The following is a 21,140-nucleotide window of genomic DNA, read 5'->3' as shown; positions in this document are numbered from 1 at the left end:
CTTCACCTATCCGAAGACGCCAACCCGACACTCAAAGACACCAAAGATGATCCATGGCTGAATGGTTAAAGCACCCAACTCATAATTGATAAATTCATAAGTTCAATTCCTGCTAGATGTATGCCAATGGGAACGTTTAATAAGTCTATTAGAACGGACTTTGGATCAATAGAATCTTATCATCCATCCATAACGAATTGGTATAGTATATTCATACCATACCATATGAACAATAAGAACTAGAATTCTTATCGATATTGAAACTTATAAGAAAGTGAATTTATGGATGGAATAAAATATAGAGTAAAGGAAATTCTTTGATGTTTGAGTATTATGGAATTTAATTTTCTAAATATATCAAAGAAAAATGCACAAACATGAGACAAAACAAATCTTGAAAAGTATTTAAACCCCAACAAAGAAACAAAAGGGGAAAAAGCTAAACTTACAAAGAATGAACTATTTAACATATCAAAGGTACAAGTAGATTACAAAGGCACTTGATAGGCCATAGAGATACAACTCTTAGTAGTATAAAACTTCCATCTACTCTCGGTCGATCAAACTTGATCCCGAACGATTCCCAACGGGAGCCGCACAAGGGCAGTTAACGAATGTGTCGATAAACCGTACCTATCGGAGCATGCCACGCGACTTCAAAACAAAAGTAAAACAAGCATAAACCTAAAAGCAGAAAATGAGGAATCTCTCAGATGCTCCTACAGTTCGTATCGCAATCCAATCTGCCAACCATTCGGGAACATTGTACATAACAGGATGACACTACAACACTTTCAACTTTGTCGCCGTGGTTCGAGCAGCCGACCGATCCCTAGTACGAAGGCGGGAGACAAAACATACTCAACAATGAGATGTACATACACATGGTCCCTAGCGATAAGTATGCCACCCAGGATGGCTCGATGAGCCAGCTCATTATGTGTCCGCCGAAGCAAGCTTCCTACACTGGGGATAGGCTATGAGATCACCGACGATGTAGTTTAGTCATGGCACAGAAGTTCCATTTTTCGAATATCTTCCGAAAGATGGAAGTTGCTGAAACGACCGAGAAAACTCTGGCCTGAAGCGCTTCTGCGGAACCGTTGATAGTGACCTAAAAAGGGTGAGAAAGTTAATAGTTGAAAATATGATCTTGTTATACAATAACAATCCAAGAAGTAGCACTGAAAATGAAAGGAAAGAACAATTACTAGCAACCGAGCCTTTAGTTTTTTATATGAGATGCATCAGTAGCGGAACTTAGTTAACGGTTTTACTACGAGTTTTTTTTCGAGTTTAAACATAGTTGATATGATATTTAATATATTTGAACATTATATTGTTATACAAGTATTGTTTATGCTATCATTAGAACTGGTTTGGGTTGGATTCTTCCAGGTTTTGTAACAAACCAAAACACAAGACTGAAACTTGTATTTGAAGACAAAACTCCGAAAACCCAAAACCGAAAGTCTGAAATTTTTTTGCGAATCCAGTATGTAAGTTTTCCTGACCACCTCTAACAAGTTTTAATCATCCCCCTCCCCCGCACTGCTCATCTTCTCGATGATTTTCGACTACACTTTCAATTCATCAACAATCGCAATTGAAACAACTATTGAGGAATCTATTGTAACAATAGAACCCTCTACAAATAAACACAACCACTCCCCTCCTCCAGTGAATAACTTTCTAGTTTACAGTGACCTTATCCTAGTCGACCACCTCCTAGAGATTCATCATCAGCATTTAACATTCGTTGTCTCCATTCGCCCATACTGGGGTTAAGAAAGTCGCTGGTTGTTATCACCACTTGCCAATGACAGCCGAGACACACTATCAACAAGTTGCATCGATGGTAGTTCCCTCTTCATAAGTCAACTATGCCTATACTGGACGAACACACCTCGGAGTTGCAACACAACCTTCCCTGTGCATAAAAAGGCTGCTTCAATGAGCCACCAGATGAGTATTTGCCCTTCGCAAGAACGACATCAAGCTTGTTTCATTAACCAACAAGATATCGCCTTCCTCCAGTGTGATGCGAGAACAATGGTTAGCTACCAAGGTGGTGATCTTTCATTCACAAGATGATGGGGTCATCCAGATCCCAACTAATGCCGCTTCACCTTATCCCACTAAGGTAGTAACTCTTGGCCATTAGTAGATCTATGCGATCGCCACTAAGATAGTAACTCTTGTCCATATCCACTTTCTAATCTCACGGACCGCAAAGTAATTGGCTGGCTAGATCACTAGGTGGTGTTATATATGAACTACTGAAACTGCCTTTTAGACTTTTGACCGAGGTTATACCACTAGTTCCTACGGATTTTGTCTATGGAACACCTACATGAACCACTCCCGATATGAAATAAACCCAACCCTAATATCTTAGTCCATGAGAATGGACCCATGACAGTGCTGTGAATGTTTATAAAAACTTTAAGGTAATATATGCTGTCTTGACACCTATTGCAACTTCTTCCTTGCTTGAGAATTTTCAATAAATAAAGTTAAAAAAAAACAAATCTAGAAACTCCGACATAAAATATTATTCTCACCTTGGTGAACTAGATAATTTACGAGTAAATTGACCAAGCATGGACTTCAACATACCAAGGGCTTCCTCAGCGGCCTGTAGGAAAGATGCAATCTTAAGATTGGAAACACAAATGTACTGCAATGAAAAAAAATTAGAGTATTATCTCATGCAAACACCTGCCCATACTAGCAAATTAGTCCTATTAATACATACCAAGAGGTAAATCTTCCATGGTTATGATAGGAGACCCTATCCCCCACTCGCCAGTCGATGTCAACAATTTAAAAGGGTATTATGTATGTTATCCATAAGCATACCGAAACTAATCCCACATAGCCTAAATCAATTAGTTGAACAAGAACTAGCCAGGTCAAATGCTACCAACTAATAGAAAGTTATCCATCAGGATTATGTTTAATCTGACTCAACCAAGCAAATTTGAGCAACCCTAACAAAATCATCAACTTTGTCTAATTATGTAAATAACATAAATTTTCTTAGATGTACTAGTAAACAACAGTAGTTATAAGCAGACACCCGTCGTCATTAAGCTAATAGCACGATAAGTGGTGAAGAAATGAAGAATTGAACCAATTAATCCTTATCCTTGGTAGAGCAAGATACTGTTATCCAAGTAACGTGTGTTACAATTTTGCAGTAATATTTCAACCTCAGCAATATCATCAAGTTGTGCCGTTTCATCCTATGTGATGTTACGGTCTTTATATCACAATGCATGGGATGAAAAAGCAAGTATGATACCTGGATCTTAGCTTCATGCCAGGTTGTTCCAACTCCTCTTCCTAATATCTGACCTGCTATTTCTACCTGAAACAAGTAATCACATTTGAACTCAAACACACTTGTTTCTCAAACACACATTACCTTTAGAAAAATATCTTTAAATCGTGATTGAAGAAGATTTTGAAAATTAATGTCACCCTGATAGATGTTGTTCAATCTATCACAATAAAAACATCTTTTAATGCATGATAGATATTGTTCAATCTATCATAATAAAATTTATTTAAATATAAATAATAATATAGTAAGGGATACAACCCAATGACATAGAAGGATCCATATAGCCGAGACCTCACTTAGTGGGACAAGACTTGATTGTTGTTGTTGTTGTATCACAATAAAAACAACTTTTACAATAATAACATCTTTTACTGTATACCCTGAAGATTTGAATCCAATCTATCACAGGTCACAGATCTGATAGATATTGTTCTTCCTAGCTACCAAGACCCAGAAAAAGAATAATTTTGGTCGATCCCATATTGACAATTTAGTGCATGAACTTGTAAAGGATATATCCCATAACCATAACAATTAGAAGAGTATGGATTCAGAAGAGGTTTAACAAGCAATTTATGAGTTTAATAGCCTCGGACAAATAAAATGGTTCACATTCCCACTCATACCTTGCCAATACTATGCAACCTCAGAAATGATATGCAGCAGATCAGATTTAATTTCATGTTTCGTAAATTATTTCTATAAATTTCTCAAATAGCAGCCAGAATACCATGGGGGAACCAGCCAAACTTGATTTTAGGAAAGACATCCAAAGAAACCAGCCAGTAAGAAAGTCAGTCTCACCTTATCTTCTAGCTCTCATTGAACCACAAAAAAGCGAAAAGGGATAGAACAAGGGACAAAGATAATGCTGCAACAGAGATAAAGTGGTATTTACTATGTGATTTGCAGTTGACATAAGATGGTAGTCATAATGACAATGCAGGTGAATAATTAATCCATTACTTATTTACCTCAGATTAGCATATAAAGTATGAAGTTAAAGGTTGGAGAATCACCTGTGCCGAGACTTCCCCTTTATTTACAGCACCATTTGAAGGTAGAGATTCATCTTTAAAAACAAGGCTAAAACCTTCCATAACACACTGAACAAACAGATCAACAAAATATATAAGAGGAAAAACTGGAATACACAGACAAATACCATCAAAAGTGGTGATACATACTAGTTCTTTTAGGGAAGTGACAGAAGATGGTCGTTGTGTACCCAGTGATCTTTGATCCATTGTACGAGAATCTTCTGAAGTACTTTCTACCAGCAAAACATCATTTCTGGGGCACGACAGAAAGCCAAAAGAACCTGAATCATTTATAACACCATTTTCCTTGCTTTCTGAGAACTTATATATATCTCCTTGGGCAATATTAGGGCCCGTGAGAGAAGTCGACAAGTATTTCTCTGGAACAAAAAATACTGATGTCATTATGTGTGCAGAAAGAATTCTTTAACATATGGAAACTGAAAAAGAGTAAAATGGAAAAGATGTGTAAATAATTTCGGAAACAATTTGTGTGACTTAACCAACTTCTAACAGGGCATAGGTAAAAGAATACATCAACAATAAAAGGAAATCACATTACAAATAGAATTTCAAAAGGCTAATAAAATTCATTCTGAGAAATGGCTGGCTTCATGAAAAGGGAACAAAAAGAAGGAAACAACAGATACTGATAGCTATATCTATTTGGATTTGAAGGTATTATGATCTGGAAAGAAATCAGTAAATTGAATGCCCTTGTTCAATAACACTAAGTTTGATTTTAATAATTGCAATATAGCTACTGTGGCAAAAGATGTACCAGCCAAATGTCTAAGGGATATCTCAGCAGCTCGGTGTAGAGCTTCCTTCCTTGTTTTTCCAACTGCATCGCCTAACTTTTCCCCAACAAACCAAACCTGGAAAGAAAATGAGCACACATTATTTCCATCTCAAGATATTTAGGAAAAAGCAAAAAGTCATCAATACAATCCTTCAGTCATAAATGCATATTACACAAATCAATTTTCTCTCTTCAACCATATAAACAACAATGGCGAAATTGATCTTAGGCTACATTGGTGGTTGTGCATATCAACTGACATCACTAATTCACATCTGAAGCCAAACTGTATCCTAAAAGAGATAAAACCAAGGCCTAATAGAGGCAAAATTATATGGAACAAAATACCCCTACTAGAAGATGATAATATCACCAAAATCAATTTCGTAATTTCTCAGCTAGGAGTCATGCTAACAAATGCATAATAAAAGATCAAATGGAATAACTTGCCTCTACTGAATCTTCATGTGGATCATGCTAACCCAAATGGAACTAGTGCAAGAGGATATGAATGAAAAGAAAAGAAAAAAGGCATTTGGATATCAAAAACAACATTGTTGACCACATTCCCAATACCTCAATAGCGAACTGCAGTTCTGTAGTATCACAAAGGGTGGTCCGAAACTCCATCTATACAAATGTAGGGAAAGAATAGTTAACCTTGATATCAAAGTTTACCATTACAATATCTTGTTTCAACACATTGAATATTAACATAAGAAGGTACTTAGGTCATTCATAAACACCTTATTTCCACATTTTGTTGCTATTTCTTGTAAAACTCTAGCAGGAGATTCCGCTTGCTCTATGGTCGCTTGTCTATGCTCGAATTGGGCATCCTTGTGACTTGAAGTATTTTGTCCCACCAGCATCTCCTCACCTTCAATATTGCAAGTTTGATTAACACAGCATGGCCAATTAATTCCAAGAAGAATCTCACCAACATGGTCATCATGAAACAGGAAAGACTACAAACAAAATGATCTTTGGGAAGCAGAGCAAACTTTGACGGTCAAACAATTTCAACTACAAAAACAACATGAGCTATGATAAAGTTCATTGGATAACCACTTATCCTAAAAGTTTGATCTACTAGGAGAGCAACGCAGTCTAAAATTTGGGGACAAATTTTAGGATTTTCCTTTAGAATTTTGTTTTAAACTTCTGTAATTTAATTGAGTTTTAACAATTGTTTAAATGTTGAGTTTTAATAATTGTTTTAAATGTTAAACGATGTTTAGATTGAAAAAGTACAAGAGATTTGTTGGAATAAGCTAGGATATTATTTTACAAAGAATCAGTACTATGGCCACTTTATAAAAAGGGTTAAGATCTCATAAAATTGAGCATTTTCCATTTTCATAATATTTTCCTTTTTGTTGAGTCAAAAGTTTGAGTTTTTGGAGGTATGATTTATTTGTGCTGCATTAAGTAGTATTAGACCAAAATTTATTTTGGGTTCGATACTTATCATTGAATCCCATTCTTTCACCCCTTCATTTTTACACCTTTGCCTTTCAACCCTCCAATGCTACCAACTCATTCATTAAGTCCTCAACACCAATGCAAAAAAGATCTTCTTCTCACATGGTCACCCCAACCTCATCGTGACTTTCTTCTAGCACTACCAATCAACAAAACCACTTGTTGTCCACATGATTCACTGTCCACTAACCACATGATTCACTGTCCACTAACAGCCTACAACCAACCAGTGTTGGTGAAATACACATGCTCTCATAGTGAGTTTTCTTGGTGAGCACACAATCCAGCTATAGAACCACTCAACCGCGCGATGAGGCCATTGCATGCATCACCTGCAACAGTGGAAGGAGGTCTGCTATTCAAAGCTTTGAAAGCCCCATCTTTGTTGCTATTCGACCTGTGCAAAGCTTCCTCACCAGCAGACAATTTCCACAATCACCATCCACCCACCCACAATCTTGCAATTGCTCAGGTTGGTGGCCTTTGTAGTAGTGATCTCATCACCCAACCACACTGACTCACTTTGTCATCACCACCAGACCAAAGTTAAGCACCTCCTTCTGCTCAAGCAATCTCATGATGCAATCATAATAGAGGCAAGGTATCGTACACATCATGTCTAGGATAGATAAAAGTTAGATATCTGGTTCAAAATTGAGTTAATCCAATTTGATTTTTTTTTTAAAAACAATATGTAGGAAAAAAAGTTGATGGCCTTTTTTACTGGAATTGTTATATGGCATCTACTCCAATTCAAATTCTAGACAGCCAGCGCAAGAAAGAAGGAATCATCATCACATGATTGATGAAGACTTAAAAATATTGTGACATCTTCAACATTACGTTGGTTTGAACTTTGAGGAATACCACCCTTTATGCACATATAATTGCATGGATTATAGAAGTCCTACCAGCTATCACTTCATCTTATGTGCAAAGAAAACTCAAATCACATTACTAAAAATAATAATTGTTATAAGCCAGACATATTCGAACAAAAGCCTTTTTTTTACTTGATTAGTTAATTAAAATAAGACTTTGTTTTATTATCAATGCATGACTTCTATTGAACGAGTATTATTCACTCAATTCACACTACTGGATCCATTAGAAAATATTCGCGATGTGATAGGCCATTAGCAATCAGTAACGACAAGAAGCCATCAAACACTGGTTTGAAAATGAAAAGTGAACTAAAAGAAGGATAAATTCCTCCATACTTTGATGATCAACTATATAATGAATTTATAAAGATACAAAGATCATTGTGTAGTCATTGTGATATTACAAAAGAACCTAGTTTTACTTAGTTTGACTGTTAAATTCATTAATGAACTTAGACTAGAAATATAAAGGAATACAACTTATTTTCATTTACTTCAGTAGAGGATTTCAATTATAAAGCCAAAAGGATTGAATATAATCTTGATCATAAGAACATTTTTGGAGAGATTATTAAACATCTAACATCACATCAAAAACACACAATTTCAAACTCGATAGTGAAGTAGATTATTAAAAGGTAACAACACCCAAGGCTCCCACCCAAACTAAAATTCGTGATCCTATAATTGAAACCTTATAAACTCCTTTATTGACTTCATCATATATTTCACCTTAAAGGACACTGTTAATGACCTAAACCAAAGAAGATTCCCTTGATGACTTTACCTTAAAGATGCACCCCAATGACACTAAAATCTTAGAGCTCCCCTAATGTATTGATTTTAAAATAAATCACTCTCCTCTTCTCCATATGTCTTGACAGTAAAAAAAAAAAAATCACTTGGATAAAAAAACATACACTTAGAAGGTAAAAAACCACTTATAATACTCAAAGAACCTCTCGTTAATTTTTCCCTTTAGAAAGAGAAACATCCTTAATTGAACCTCCACACTTAGACGAAAAAGATACACTAACGACTGACTATCATTAAGCACTGCTCAACATGCTACCAAAATCATAAGATTAATGATCTTTTTATCTTAACACCTAAAGATCTCTTAGGCAATCCTTTTGTCAAGACACCCCTAGTGACCTTTTTCCCAATTTGCCAAATGAAAGCTCTATAATCCTTTATACTAGTGTTCTCAAGAGACTATTAATAATCCCCTACTTAAGCCTCCTAAAGAGCCCCAAAAAATCATATACAATGAGTCTTCTAAAGATTTAATTATCCTTCCCATAGTCTCTCTAAAGATTCTTTTGAAGATCATTCACATAAACCTTCTAGAGTCCCTTATTATCCTTGAGACTCCAAAAGAGAAATCATGTAAAAAAGGGGATTCTTATCTGTACAAATGATTTTTCAAAATTAGGAGTAGTGAGTTAAGTAATAATTATTATCAAATATATGTTTTAGGATATGCTTATGCATTCATTACCCATTAAAATGCCCTTAAGTTCTACCAAAGCATTAGCATTCATTATTATTATTATTATTATTACTACTGTAGAAGAGTTGATTCTAATGTATGTTTATTTAATTTAACAACTTATTTAAATGTTAGTCAATTTTCAAACTAGAGTAAAGGGCGGCCCAATACACGAAGCACCTGCCAATGATCCTAGGGAAAAATCTATTGTACGCAATCTTATCCTGCTTTGCAAGTGGCTATTTTCGAAACTCGAACCCCGTGATCTTTAGGTCACATGACAGCAACTTTACCGTTGAGTTAAAACTCCCCTTCAAACTAGAGTGTGTAAAATTATTGAGCAACATTCAAGCCTCCATTTTTACAAGTTGACTTTGTCGCAAGGGAGCTACAAATAATATCTCTAACTTTAGAAGAGAGGTAGTGTTTCCCAACTCATTAGAAGAAATGACCAAAAAGAAAGAAACAAAACAAAGATGAAGATCTACTAATTTCTCACGCATGGGAGAGGCAACCCAAGAAAGGAAATATAAAATAATGCTTAGCAAACTTTGTGAGACAATCATTGTTAATACTTCAAAAAAACAATCAAAGACAAAGCCAACAATTTACATGGAGTCAATTCTTCTTGCTCAAGGAGAAAAAACTAGGGTTTCCTCTAAAATTTTGAGTTTTAGTTTTTTTACAATTTTAGTCAGGTTTAATATTAGATATTTAAATTTTAAAAGAAAGATTTGTTAGAGATTTGGTCCTTGTTTTAATAAAAAAATGGTTTATAATCACTTTAAAGAGGTTAAAATCCCATGAAATTATCTTTCACTTTAATAATATTTTCTTTTTTGATGAGTCAGACTTTAAATTTGTGACAGGATGATTCTTTTGTGTTGCAGTATATACTTATATTGTCAACACTTCCTCTTCATGTATGGGTGCTATTCAAACCCTAACCTCCTGCTTTAATACCATGCTAAAGCACTTCCTCTTCATGCATGGGTGGTTTTCAAACCCTCACCTCCTGCTTTGATACCATGCTAAAGTTGTTTGACTATTCACTTATCTAAGCTTTTGGGATAAGTGGTTTAATGTATTTCCAGCATATGGATTTCTATGATGTCTATCACCACTCATACGGAAGAAAAATTGCTCAATCAATTAACAGAAATTAAAGCAAGACACTTTTTTGATAGAGACAAATGAATATGCATGATAGGCAAGGAACACGCAAAATAATACATAAAAGAAAAGGGCATAATGTCCAAAGACCAAGTATGGTTGCATCATTAGTAAACAGAACAGATTCACAAATTCAGATGACTTCAAGTGGCATGTATCCTGACTGGCATAATAGGCTCATCCACCAAAAAGGACTAAACTAGCCTGTTTGGTCAGAACTGACTACCATATAAAATGTATCCCCGTCAGGACTTAGCAATTGGAATGAGAGAAACAAGCTTGCATCGCTTAGCACATCTAGCTTTCAAATCCATGTGCCTATATTAGCATATCAGAGTAACAACCTGGACCCACCTCAACAAAGATCTGAAATCATTCTTCCACATCCAAACCTCAAAATGTCCACTGACTTGGCCTAGCCTGTGCTTCCAAAATGGACTGGACAGCACAAGCTGCCCCTCCAAGAGAAGGTATCGAGCAATGGGAGATGACTAACTCACTGTGTTGAGGAAAAAATACTGTTTCAATGTATTGTCTCAAAAACGATTAAAGGTGGAAGATACATGAAGAACCTAAGTGGCTGTAAGGCTTAAGGTTACAACATTTACCTTTTAATTTCAGCCTTACATCTAGCACTACCCTTCCTTTGAACTCAACCATCCAATCTATACAACAACAAGCCATACTAATTGAGTTTGGCTACATAGATCCGATCTCACAATTCAATGTAGATCAATGCTCAATCAATCTACTATCACATGTTAGTATAAGAAAAGGCCTACACAAGACACTGAGTGCAAGAAAATATGTTAACATAATAAATCAGAAATTCTTCTTCCAATTACAAGATATAAGGTCCTATTTATAGTTAAGAGTTTAGGACCTATTCTAGAAAAAATCTATAAAAAATAACAAATATTTATAATCAATACTCCCCCTCAAGTTGGAGCATAAATATTAATCATGCCCAACTTGTTACAAAGATAATTAACTCGGATCTCATTTAAAGCTTTTGTGAAAATGTCCCCCAATTGTTCTCCAGTTTTTACATATCCTGTAGTGATCAAGCCTTGTTGAATTTTCTCACGAACAAAATGACAATCAATTTCAATGTGCTTAGTCCGCTCATGGAACACGGGATTCGATGCAATGTGAATAGCAGCTTGATTATCACACCATAATTTTGCTGGTATTGAAATTTTGAGTCCTACTTCAGTCAACAGTTGATATATCCACATTATTTCACATACAGACTGTGACATAGCCCTGTATTCTGATTCTGCACTGGATCGCGACACAACCTTTTACTTTTTACTCTTCCATGATACTAAATTTCCTCCAACAAAGATACAATAACCTGAAGTAGACCTCCTATCCATTTTAGAACCTGCCCAATCTGCATCTGAAAAACATTCAATACGAGTGTGCCCATGATTTTTATATACAATACCTCGTCTGGGTGTACCCTTCAAGTAACACAAAATTTGTTCTAATGCTGCCCAATGATGAACCTTTGAAGATGACATATATTGACTAACAACACTAACCGAATATGCAATATCTGGACGAGTCAAGGTAAGATAATTCAACTTTCCAACCAACCTTCGATATCTCTCTGGATATTCAAATAATTCTCCATCTGCTGTAAGATCCACGTTCTGAGTTATTGGAGTACTACAAGGTTTTGCCCCTAACTTTCCCGTCTCAGTTAATAAGTCGAGAACATATTTCCTCTGAGATAGAAATATACCATTTTTACTCCTCATTACTTCAACACCTAAGAAATACTTTAGCACCCCTAAATCTTTTGTATGAAACTGAGTGAGAATGAAAGATTTGAGAGATGAAATTCCCGTAGTATCACTACCAGTAATCACAATATCATCCACATACACAACTAACAGAATAATACCAGCTCCTGACTGCTTGTAGAACACAGAATGATCAGACTTGCTTTTCTTCATACCAAACTTTTCAATAACCTGACTAAATTTTCCAAACCAAGCACGAGGACTTTGTTTCAAACCATACAAAGTCTTTCGAAGACGACAAACTCGCCCTATCTCCCCCTGAGCAACGAAACCAGGAGGTTGCTCCATATACACCTCCTCTTGAAGATTACCATGAAGAAAAGCATTCTTGATATCAAGTTGATGTAAAGGCCAATGATGAGTAGCAGCAAGAGAAATAAATAACCGAACAGATGTCAACTTTGCAACAGGAGAAAAAGTATCAGAATAATCTACACCATATGTTTGAGCATAACCCTTAGCAACAAGACGAGCTTTTAGTCTGGCAACTGACCCATCTGGATTGACTTTAACATTAAATATCCATTTGCATCCAATAGCTTGTTTTCCTGGAGGTAGATCAACCAAGTCCCAAGTATCATTATCATCCAAGGCTTTCATTTCCTCTATCATTGCATTTCGTCAACCGTGATGAGATAAGGCCTCACGGACAGTTTTAGGAACAGAAATAGAGTCAAGTGAAGCAATAAAAGAACAGGAAGAGGACGACAAGCCATTATTAGAAACAAATGAAGAAATAGGATAGGTACACTGGCGTTTACCTTTTCGTAATGCAATAGGAAGATCATCATTCGGAATTGGATCTGATGACGAAGTGTAGGTGCAGGACATGAATCAGGAGGTCGACGCCTGGAGTATATTTCAATAATAGGAGGCTTGACAAGAGCCGGCTTTGAGACAGGTATAGAGGATGTAACATAATATACCAATAAATCATCATCTTCCTTTTGAGAAGTCGGGATATGTGAGGATGGGAAATAAGGTGTGTCTTCCATGAAAGTAACATCGATTGAAACAAGATATTTATTAATACTAGGACAATAACACCTATAACCCTTTTGAAGACGAGGATAACCAAGGAAAATACATTTCAAAGATTTAAGATCTAATTTAGTGACTTGTGGATGGACATCCCGAACAAAACAAGTGCTACCAAATATCCTAAGATTAACAGAAAACAATGACTTATTAGGAAATAAAATTTTATAAGGAATCTCACCATGAAGAACAGAGGATGGCATACGGTTAATGAGAAAACATGCAGTAGAAACCGCGTCTGCCCAAAAAGACTTGGGAACATTCATTTGAAATAAAAGAGCTCGTGCTGTTTCAAGAAGATGTATATTCTTACGTTCAGCCACACCATTCTGGGATGGAGTATCAACACAAGAGGTTTCATGAAGTATATCATTCTGATTCATATAAGATTGAAATAGACTGGACGTATATTCTTTGGCATTGTCACTTCGTAAAGTACGGATGGACATATTGAACTGAGTTTTGATTTCCGCACAAAAAGCACAAAATAGAGAAAATAACTCAGAGCGATTTTTCATCAAGTATAACCAAGTTACACGAGAATAATCGTCCACAAAAGTGACAAAATATCTAAAACCAGGTTTAGACAGAATAGGACAAGGACCCCAAATATCAGAATGAACTAACTCAAAAGGACTACTAGCACGTTTATTTATCCTTGGACTTGAACTAAGACGGTGATGCTTTGCAAACTGACATGACTCACAATTTAATGAAGATACGCTACTATATGGTGGACAGAGTTTCTTGAGTAATGGAAGAGATGGATGCCCTAACTTACAATGAGCCTCAAAAGGAGAATTTTCACCTGAACAAACGAGAGATCTTGGGGTAGGTGAATCAAGAATGTAGAGACCTCCATTTTCATGTCCTTTACCAATAGTCTTTTTCGTCAAAAGATCCTGAACTAAACAATGATCGGGAAAGAATGAGATGCAACAATTAAGATTGCGAGTTAATTGACTAACAGAGAGCAAATTAAAAGATAAATTAGGTAAATGTAAAACAGATGATAAAGAAAGCAAAGGAGTGAGATTGACAGTGCCAGTCCCACGAACGCAAGATGAAGACCCATCAGCTAAGGTAACAATAGGAGTGTTGGATTTGTGCGTGAAAGTAGAAAAAAGACTAGAATTACCTGTCATATGATCTGTGACACCAGAATCAATGACCCACTTAGAGGATGAGGAAACAAGACATGTATTGTGGTTACCTGAATTAGCAATAGCAGTGATAGAGGAAGATGAAGACTTAAGTGAATCCTGATATTGAGAGAACTTGGCAAATTCTTCTGCAGAGATAAACACTGATTTATCAGAGGTATCATTCGTGGATACAATATGAGCCCGATGTTTTTGCTGATTTTTGTACTGAAGTTTTGAGTCTCCTCCTTTGTTTTTATCCATCACCATATAAGGTCCAAAAAGAGAAGTAGAGGAATGTTGTGTGGTGTGGGTTAGGAGCATTTAAATTAGAGTTTGAGCTGGCATCCAATAGGTGTGGGCAGCAATGATCTTATGACAAAATACCAGGTCAGTCCGATATTGATGGCACTCAGAGGTGGCCTATACATGTTCTTTGTTTCGTGGTTAATTCTAGCAATCACTTACGGTGCGGGCAGCAATGATGGCGGAAGGATTAGAAAAAAAAAGGTCTTCTCAACTGAAATCCCAAACCTGAAATCCCTGTCCTCTTGTATGGGTGGCGACGGCGACGAAGGGCTTACTGCTGGAAAGAAACCGCCGCTAGTGTTGCGGAAACACACGATGGTTGCCGCTATCACCCGGCGGGGCTGCTGGTGCGCGATGGCGAGAAAGAGGAGCGATGGCAACAGGCGCTTCCGTCAGACAGGAGGAACGCAGCTTCTCCTCCTCCTTATGCTTGTGGCGTCGCTGTCGCTATCATCCGGCAGGGTTGCTGGTGCGCGATGGCGAGAAAGAGGAGTGACGGCAACAGGCGCTTCCGTCGGACAAGAGGAACGCAACTTCTCCTCCTCCTTATGCTTGCGGCGTCGCGATCGGATGGCGTCGCGTAATCAGGAAATCGCGATGCTTCAGTGGACGGTGGCAGTGTGTCGCGAATCGGAGGAGAAAAGGAAGAGAGGAACGCAGCTTCTTCTTCTTCTTCTCCTTGCATTGATTTGCGATCGGCAAACAGTCGGGAAGACGACGTCGCACAAGAGGGGGAAATCGCGATTTCCGAATCGCGATTGCCAGAGGAAGTCGGCGCCAAAACTAATTAGGTTTAAGGTGGGCTCTGATACCATGTTAACATAATAAATCAGAAATTCTTCTTCCAATTACAAGATATAAGGTCCTATTTATAGTTAAGAGTTTAGGACCTATTCTAGAAAAAATCTATAAAAATAACAAATATTTATAATCAATAAAATACATGTTAATATATGATTAAAAAAAAAAGGCTAGTCTCCTCCTGCAACATTGACATAAACAAATTCAACTTAAGACTATGGTTGTGAACACTTTCAAAGTATACATTTATATAATCACATTTTGGGGGTGGTTTCTATGTTGCTCCAACTAATAAGGGCTGCTTTTTTCCTTCAAAATTATTTGAACGGGAAAGACAAGTCAGTATTCATGAATCAAAATTCACATCTAATGCCTAATACTCACATATTGGTCCATAGATAAGGCATGACAACGATACAGTAATTTCTAAAGCAAATACAAAAAATGGAAAACAATTATTAAATAAGAACAACAGATAGGCAAAACAAGAAGCAATACATTCTTAAAATTAAATTATTTGATTTAAATTAGACAACCTTGTATGTCTAAATAAATACCCTTAACTCTTACACACGGATAATTAACTCTAAGTAGAAAGTTGCAACAGGTAGAGAGCTATCTGAAAAGATAAATCAACAAAAGTTGCAACAAGAAGAGCATTGAGAAGCTAACAATGCAATCTTCAATCAAGTGCAATACCTTGGAAGGAATTGAAGCTTGGCGAGTTATTTGAGCGCACACGCTTGCCCCCATTGTGCAACTGAGCCATCAAAGCAGTAAATATAAATGACTGAATTGTACAGTTCAACGTAACTTTTGCCAGGTCAAGACCACACTACCTGCATGGGAAACCTTCTAGTTTCAGGAAGAACTCTATCTGAAGGAACAGAGTTCTCTCCTCCTTGCATGAAAGATGGATGCCTAGATCGCTTCCTATATCTTGCAGGATCTGGGTCTCTGCTAAATTCTTTAGCCGTCCTTCTTTGTTGTCTCGGATTAATCTCTTCCTCTAATGGAAACCAATTTCCTTGTGGATGTGCAGGAGGAATTGAGACATTAAGTGGGGGGCTCAAGGGAAATGTAGTTGTCGGTTCTCTTGTGTCTTGACCATGTTGCAATATAAGAAGCCTTCTCCTTGTGTCTGGATCTAATTCAGATTCAGGCACTTCACCCTCTTCTCTGGCAGGAGAACCTTGGAAGCTAGCTTCTGGAAAGGTTAATGGACCTACAGATCTACCTGCTGTAACAGGCTGTGCAACTTGATTATTTGGTAAAGGCACCATCATTTGCATAGCTCCCAAAGAAGTGGTGCCAAATGAAGGAATTACGTGCGGTATAGAAGATACAGGCATGGGCACAAAGTTAGTAACCACTGGTTGAATAACTTGAAGGCTGCAACTTGCTTCCTGAAAAATATTCAAGTTGACAATGTAACAATAACATCCTTTGTGTATGAAATACTAGAATTTCAAAACTAAAAGAGAAAAAAAAAATAAACCTTCAATTTCCTCTCGGCCTCAGTGTCAGCTGTACCATCAAAGCCTAACTGGTCTTTGTTTATATTCAATGTTGAACAATCATCCTAAACCAAAGGAAGAAAAACTAAAATACAAGTGGAAAAAGGAAATATGAGTCTTGACATTGCAAATTCATAACCGGGATTACCTCGGATATCAAGAAGTTGCCCACATCTGGAGCAGCTGGAAAATCTCTCATTTCATCTTCATATGATGTTTCACCTATCCGTGGTAGTATACCCTCATCAAATTCCCTAAGAAAAATAAGGACTTGTTGTGTCAAACAATAAATGAAGGAACAAATAGCAAAATAGCTGGAAGCATAACAAGATCAACTTAGTGAAGTACTTACTTGAAAAAGCCTCCTCTAACATTACATGCAACATTTCTTGCAACGCACAAAACTGGGATGGTGATATTTGTCTATGAAAGGTTGAATCACTTACTAATTCATAAAAAAAATGTTACAATTTATAAAACCACCTAGTCATAAGGGAGTCGCCATACCTCTGCTTGAGGAGCATAATATGGGGCAAAAGCAGGAACAACATGAACTCGTGGCTGATCTTTTTCATCCCATACTTTCAGACGATCATCAATTACAAGTGCCATCTTTGGATGGCATATACCATCATGGAAGACATTAAGCAGTGACTTTCTTGAGCCTATGGTAAGTTAATCAAATAACATCAATACATCAATCATACTAGGCCTTGGGAACAGATAAAATAACAGATACATGCTGAGATCCCTAAACAGTTGTTTGACAGGTATTATTTGTAGAGGAGCTTGCAGATGATAGCTTACTAAAATAATATAGCATGTATTATACACTAGCAAGATGTGTGTAGCATACCTGACTTCACACAAACTATGCGGTCAAGGAGTTTTGATGAGCTGATCAAATTAGACTCTGGATCCAAAAGTCTCCACATTTCCAAAGCATAATCTCGTTCTGCCATTGTACACACATAGACCTCAAAGCGTTTGCGACCCTTTGCTGTTAGATAGCTCCTAAGATCTTCCCAAGCAGGCCTCAACCGTACAAGAACACTTGTATCTCTTATCTAAAATAGAATAGGCAACTTTGTGCTCTTAAATCAAACTGATATAACTGATGCAGAGAATCTAGGAGACTTTAAAATAAAATGATACAATTATTTCATTACCAAGCATAAATGGTGCTTATGGATCATGTTTAACTACTATCATTTATATAAATGTTGCAAAGTCTGGAAAGGGCTAAAGTAAAGAACACACAATTGGATTTACATGGCAGTATAAGAAACATACCGATGGATTTACACGTGTCAGGATAATGTTTTTCTCTTGTAATCTTATTACTGGTCGTGTAATCAATTGATGATTATCAGACAATGGGGGAACCATCTCTGCTTGAACCTTATAAATCTTTCCATTCTCAGCAACCTGGTCATTTTCTGCATATTGTTTCAAGATAGATTTGTCTTCCTGATAGCGTTGGATCTCAGTTACCATGCCAGCAATACGCTGAGGATCTGTCTCATTGTTTATTTTTCGTTGAAGTGCATCAATTCGATCCTCAAATGAGCGCATTGTATTAGCAACTAAAAGAGTTTCATCAAGATCAAACACAATACCAAGGCACCTTAGGTTCAACATTGTAAGAGAAGAATCATATAATCCTGATGGAAGAATAAATCCCCAGAAATAAGGCATAGGCATAGGATTTTTTTTCGAAGCCATAGCCACCAGGTGCAACTCTGCTTCACCAATTGGAACAACAGCAGTCTACAAAGGACATAAAAACACAGGATCAACAAATATGAAATATTGCAATATAAACATTATTGATTCATTTGAATTGTTTCTTAGGTCATCCTCTACTCTCCTCACAAGCATTAATCATAAGCGTGGCATGGAAAATTAAGCTACGGTCTCTAAATGTCTATTGATCAAAATAAATGAAAGCACAAACAAGTAATGTTTCATAGTTTTCCAGCATAACTGCCATAAAACATATGGACATGATATGCAAGCAATATGAAGTTTGAATAAGGATAGGTACATTCAAAAACACCTTGCTTACATATGAAGTTTACTTTGCAAAGAAACAGGTTCCTAAACAAATCTAAGAGGAAATTTACAGCCATCTAGGCCAGTACTTGTGTTTTTCTGCAATGGCCAGTACTTGGTCATTCAATTTTTTTCATTGTTTTAATCAAATTTAAGAATGCTTTCACTGAATAACCACCACTTGTCATCATTCTTGGTTACACAACCAAGAGAAGTTTATCTACTTCATATGTTCAAGTTGTTTCATGCTTCAAATGTTAATACAAGACAATATGATACATTCAAATAGGTAGAAAGGAAATTCACAACCAAGGATAAACTAAATCAATATCTCCTACTTTTAAGGAGGTTAAAGTTAATATGAATGGAGTAGAAGTTGTATGATGATTGCTCAAGATAGACTAGATAGGATAGAATTGCAGTGAATTTGATCAAATTTCTCTGGCAGCTAGGATATCTTCACTTTTACCATACGACTAATAAGTTTTATCTCTCATTAAAGTTAAATGTACAAAATTCTAGATACATGCTAACAACAGATGCTTAAATCTCATAGCACATATATGATTGGTTCATGTTTATCAATGACATGCAAAGCTCCTAAAAGTGTGCATATAATAAATAGAAAAGAATTTTAAAAAGATGATAACTTTCCAAAATAAAGAAAACCTTTAACTATAGTAACTAATGGACTTGATTTTTCAAACTCGTGGCAAAACATCTGGAGAAAATTGGTTGCTACTATCAGACAATTAACAAAGCACCTGACAGATCAAACAATGAACTTAAGTGATTATTAGTAAACTTTTCGTTTGAAACTCTTCCTTTTCCCCAGTTTATAAACACTAACTAAATAATATCATCATACAATTCTTAGTTTCATTATCATATCTCATCATTTCATTGAAATAATCCAATCCGATAAAGTTTTGCTAGAAACAACATTTTATTCAGCCAGAGTCTATTCAGGTCATGAAAAGTGAATTCAGCAGCATATTCCCTCCCCTAAAAGCATGAACAGTAAGCAACAAGTTCATGTGTAATATTTTGACGAAGTGATTCTGGCTTGATCCACTCTTAATCATCCTGCAGTTGCCATAAAAACATTTTATTGTGTTCTTTGTTTTTCCATTTGGGGAATATTACCTTATTCTCAGTGGCAAGAGTGGCATGCAAAGAGAGCAACGGCGAATCGTTGGACAGTGGCAGCTTCGACTCCATCTTGAAGCAGACGCCACCAGAAGCAACAGTGTGTAGAACGGCGAGAGGCGGACATCGTTCGCTGGGAGGGGAGAGATGGGAGATCCGGATCTCCCTGATCCATGAACCAGTGTTCGAGTTCTGGGGAATGATTTCCGCTTCCCCAAGGAAGGAATTTTCGTAGTAAACAGCCGATTTAACCATTTTTACAGAATCAAGATGAGAATTTGATGGTCAAAAACGAAAATTTCGTCAACAAGATCAACAGATCCAGGCCCGATGGTTCAGCAAACAGTCTGGGGATTCCAAGTCCGGTCTTAGAAAAAGAGAAGTAGAGAAAAAAAGTGAATCTCGGATCTTTCAGCAGCCAAAAAAAGGGAAATTTAGTTCAGATCTTCACTCCTGTAAGAAAAGATCAAAACTTTCTGAGGTCCGAGTTCATCTGTCAAGTGGTGCAAATCTGTAATTCGAGGTTCTCAGAGGTTAGATCTGTTCTTACGAAAAGGTTTTCTTTAATCTGTCCTGCAGGCAGAGGGGGTGGTGTTCACGCCGGATCTCGGATTCATTACACGAAGAGGATTTTAATGGCTCCGCCGTTCGGGATCAGAAATTTACGGTTGGTTTTGCGTGGGAGGCGATTCGAGGGTTTCTAGGTGTTCTTCCCCGTCTCTTTTCGTGGCTCGCTGGAGCCACCGATGGGGAATCTGAAACCCTAGCGCTAGATCGATGGATTGCGAGCGTGACGACCGAAAGCGATCGCTTTAAAGGGCAAACCAAACACCATTAATTAAATGATGGAAATAAACAAATAAATAAATATAAATATAATATAATTTTATCAAATTTAGGGATGACGTGTCCCACGTTGTAATTTTCTTGATATTATTTGAAAAAACTAACACAAAATTATTTTCTTGATATTATTTTAATGGCTGAAAAAGGCTCTATTTCTCTAAAAAATATATCAAAAAGGAATATAATTTATTTTTTTTATGAAACAAATAGGAAAAAAAATTCATCATTCATAATTTTTATTTCTATC

At 36.6% G+C, this 21,140-nt stretch overlaps 1 protein-coding gene across 1 annotated transcript; it reads right to left on the bottom strand.

Annotated features, from left to right (window-relative positions):
* Window positions 1-685: 685 nt before the first annotated feature.
* On the bottom strand, window positions 686-20,801 carry LOC141842761 (RNA polymerase II C-terminal domain phosphatase-like 1). Its single transcript, XM_074730776.1, has 18 exons — window positions 20,598-20,801; window positions 20,045-20,500; window positions 18,137-18,613; window positions 17,700-17,910; window positions 17,351-17,508; window positions 17,196-17,266; window positions 16,992-17,097; window positions 16,825-16,908; window positions 16,166-16,732; window positions 16,026-16,086; window positions 5,938-6,071; window positions 5,768-5,821; window positions 5,171-5,267; window positions 4,537-4,769; window positions 4,369-4,455; window positions 3,308-3,373; window positions 2,565-2,638; window positions 686-1,114 (listed from the first exon to the last, which is right to left on the bottom strand). Exons 2-18 carry the CDS (start codon window positions 20,300-20,302, stop codon window positions 1,006-1,008), a joined length of 2,847 nt encoding a protein of 948 aa, XP_074586877.1. The 5' UTR covers window positions 20,303-20,500; window positions 20,598-20,801; the 3' UTR covers window positions 686-1,005.
* Window positions 20,802-21,140: the final 339 nt, after the last annotated feature.

The sequence above is a fragment of the Curcuma longa genome, chromosome 12 (genome assembly GCF_044706935.1).
Source record: "Curcuma longa cultivar G26 ecotype Majalengka, Jawa Barat chromosome 12, ITB_CL_G26_1.1, whole genome shotgun sequence".
Taxonomy (NCBI): domain Eukaryota; kingdom Viridiplantae; phylum Streptophyta; class Magnoliopsida; order Zingiberales; family Zingiberaceae; genus Curcuma; species Curcuma longa.
Note: the sequence above shows the minus strand (reverse complement) of the source record. Positions and strands in the feature narration are given on the sequence as shown.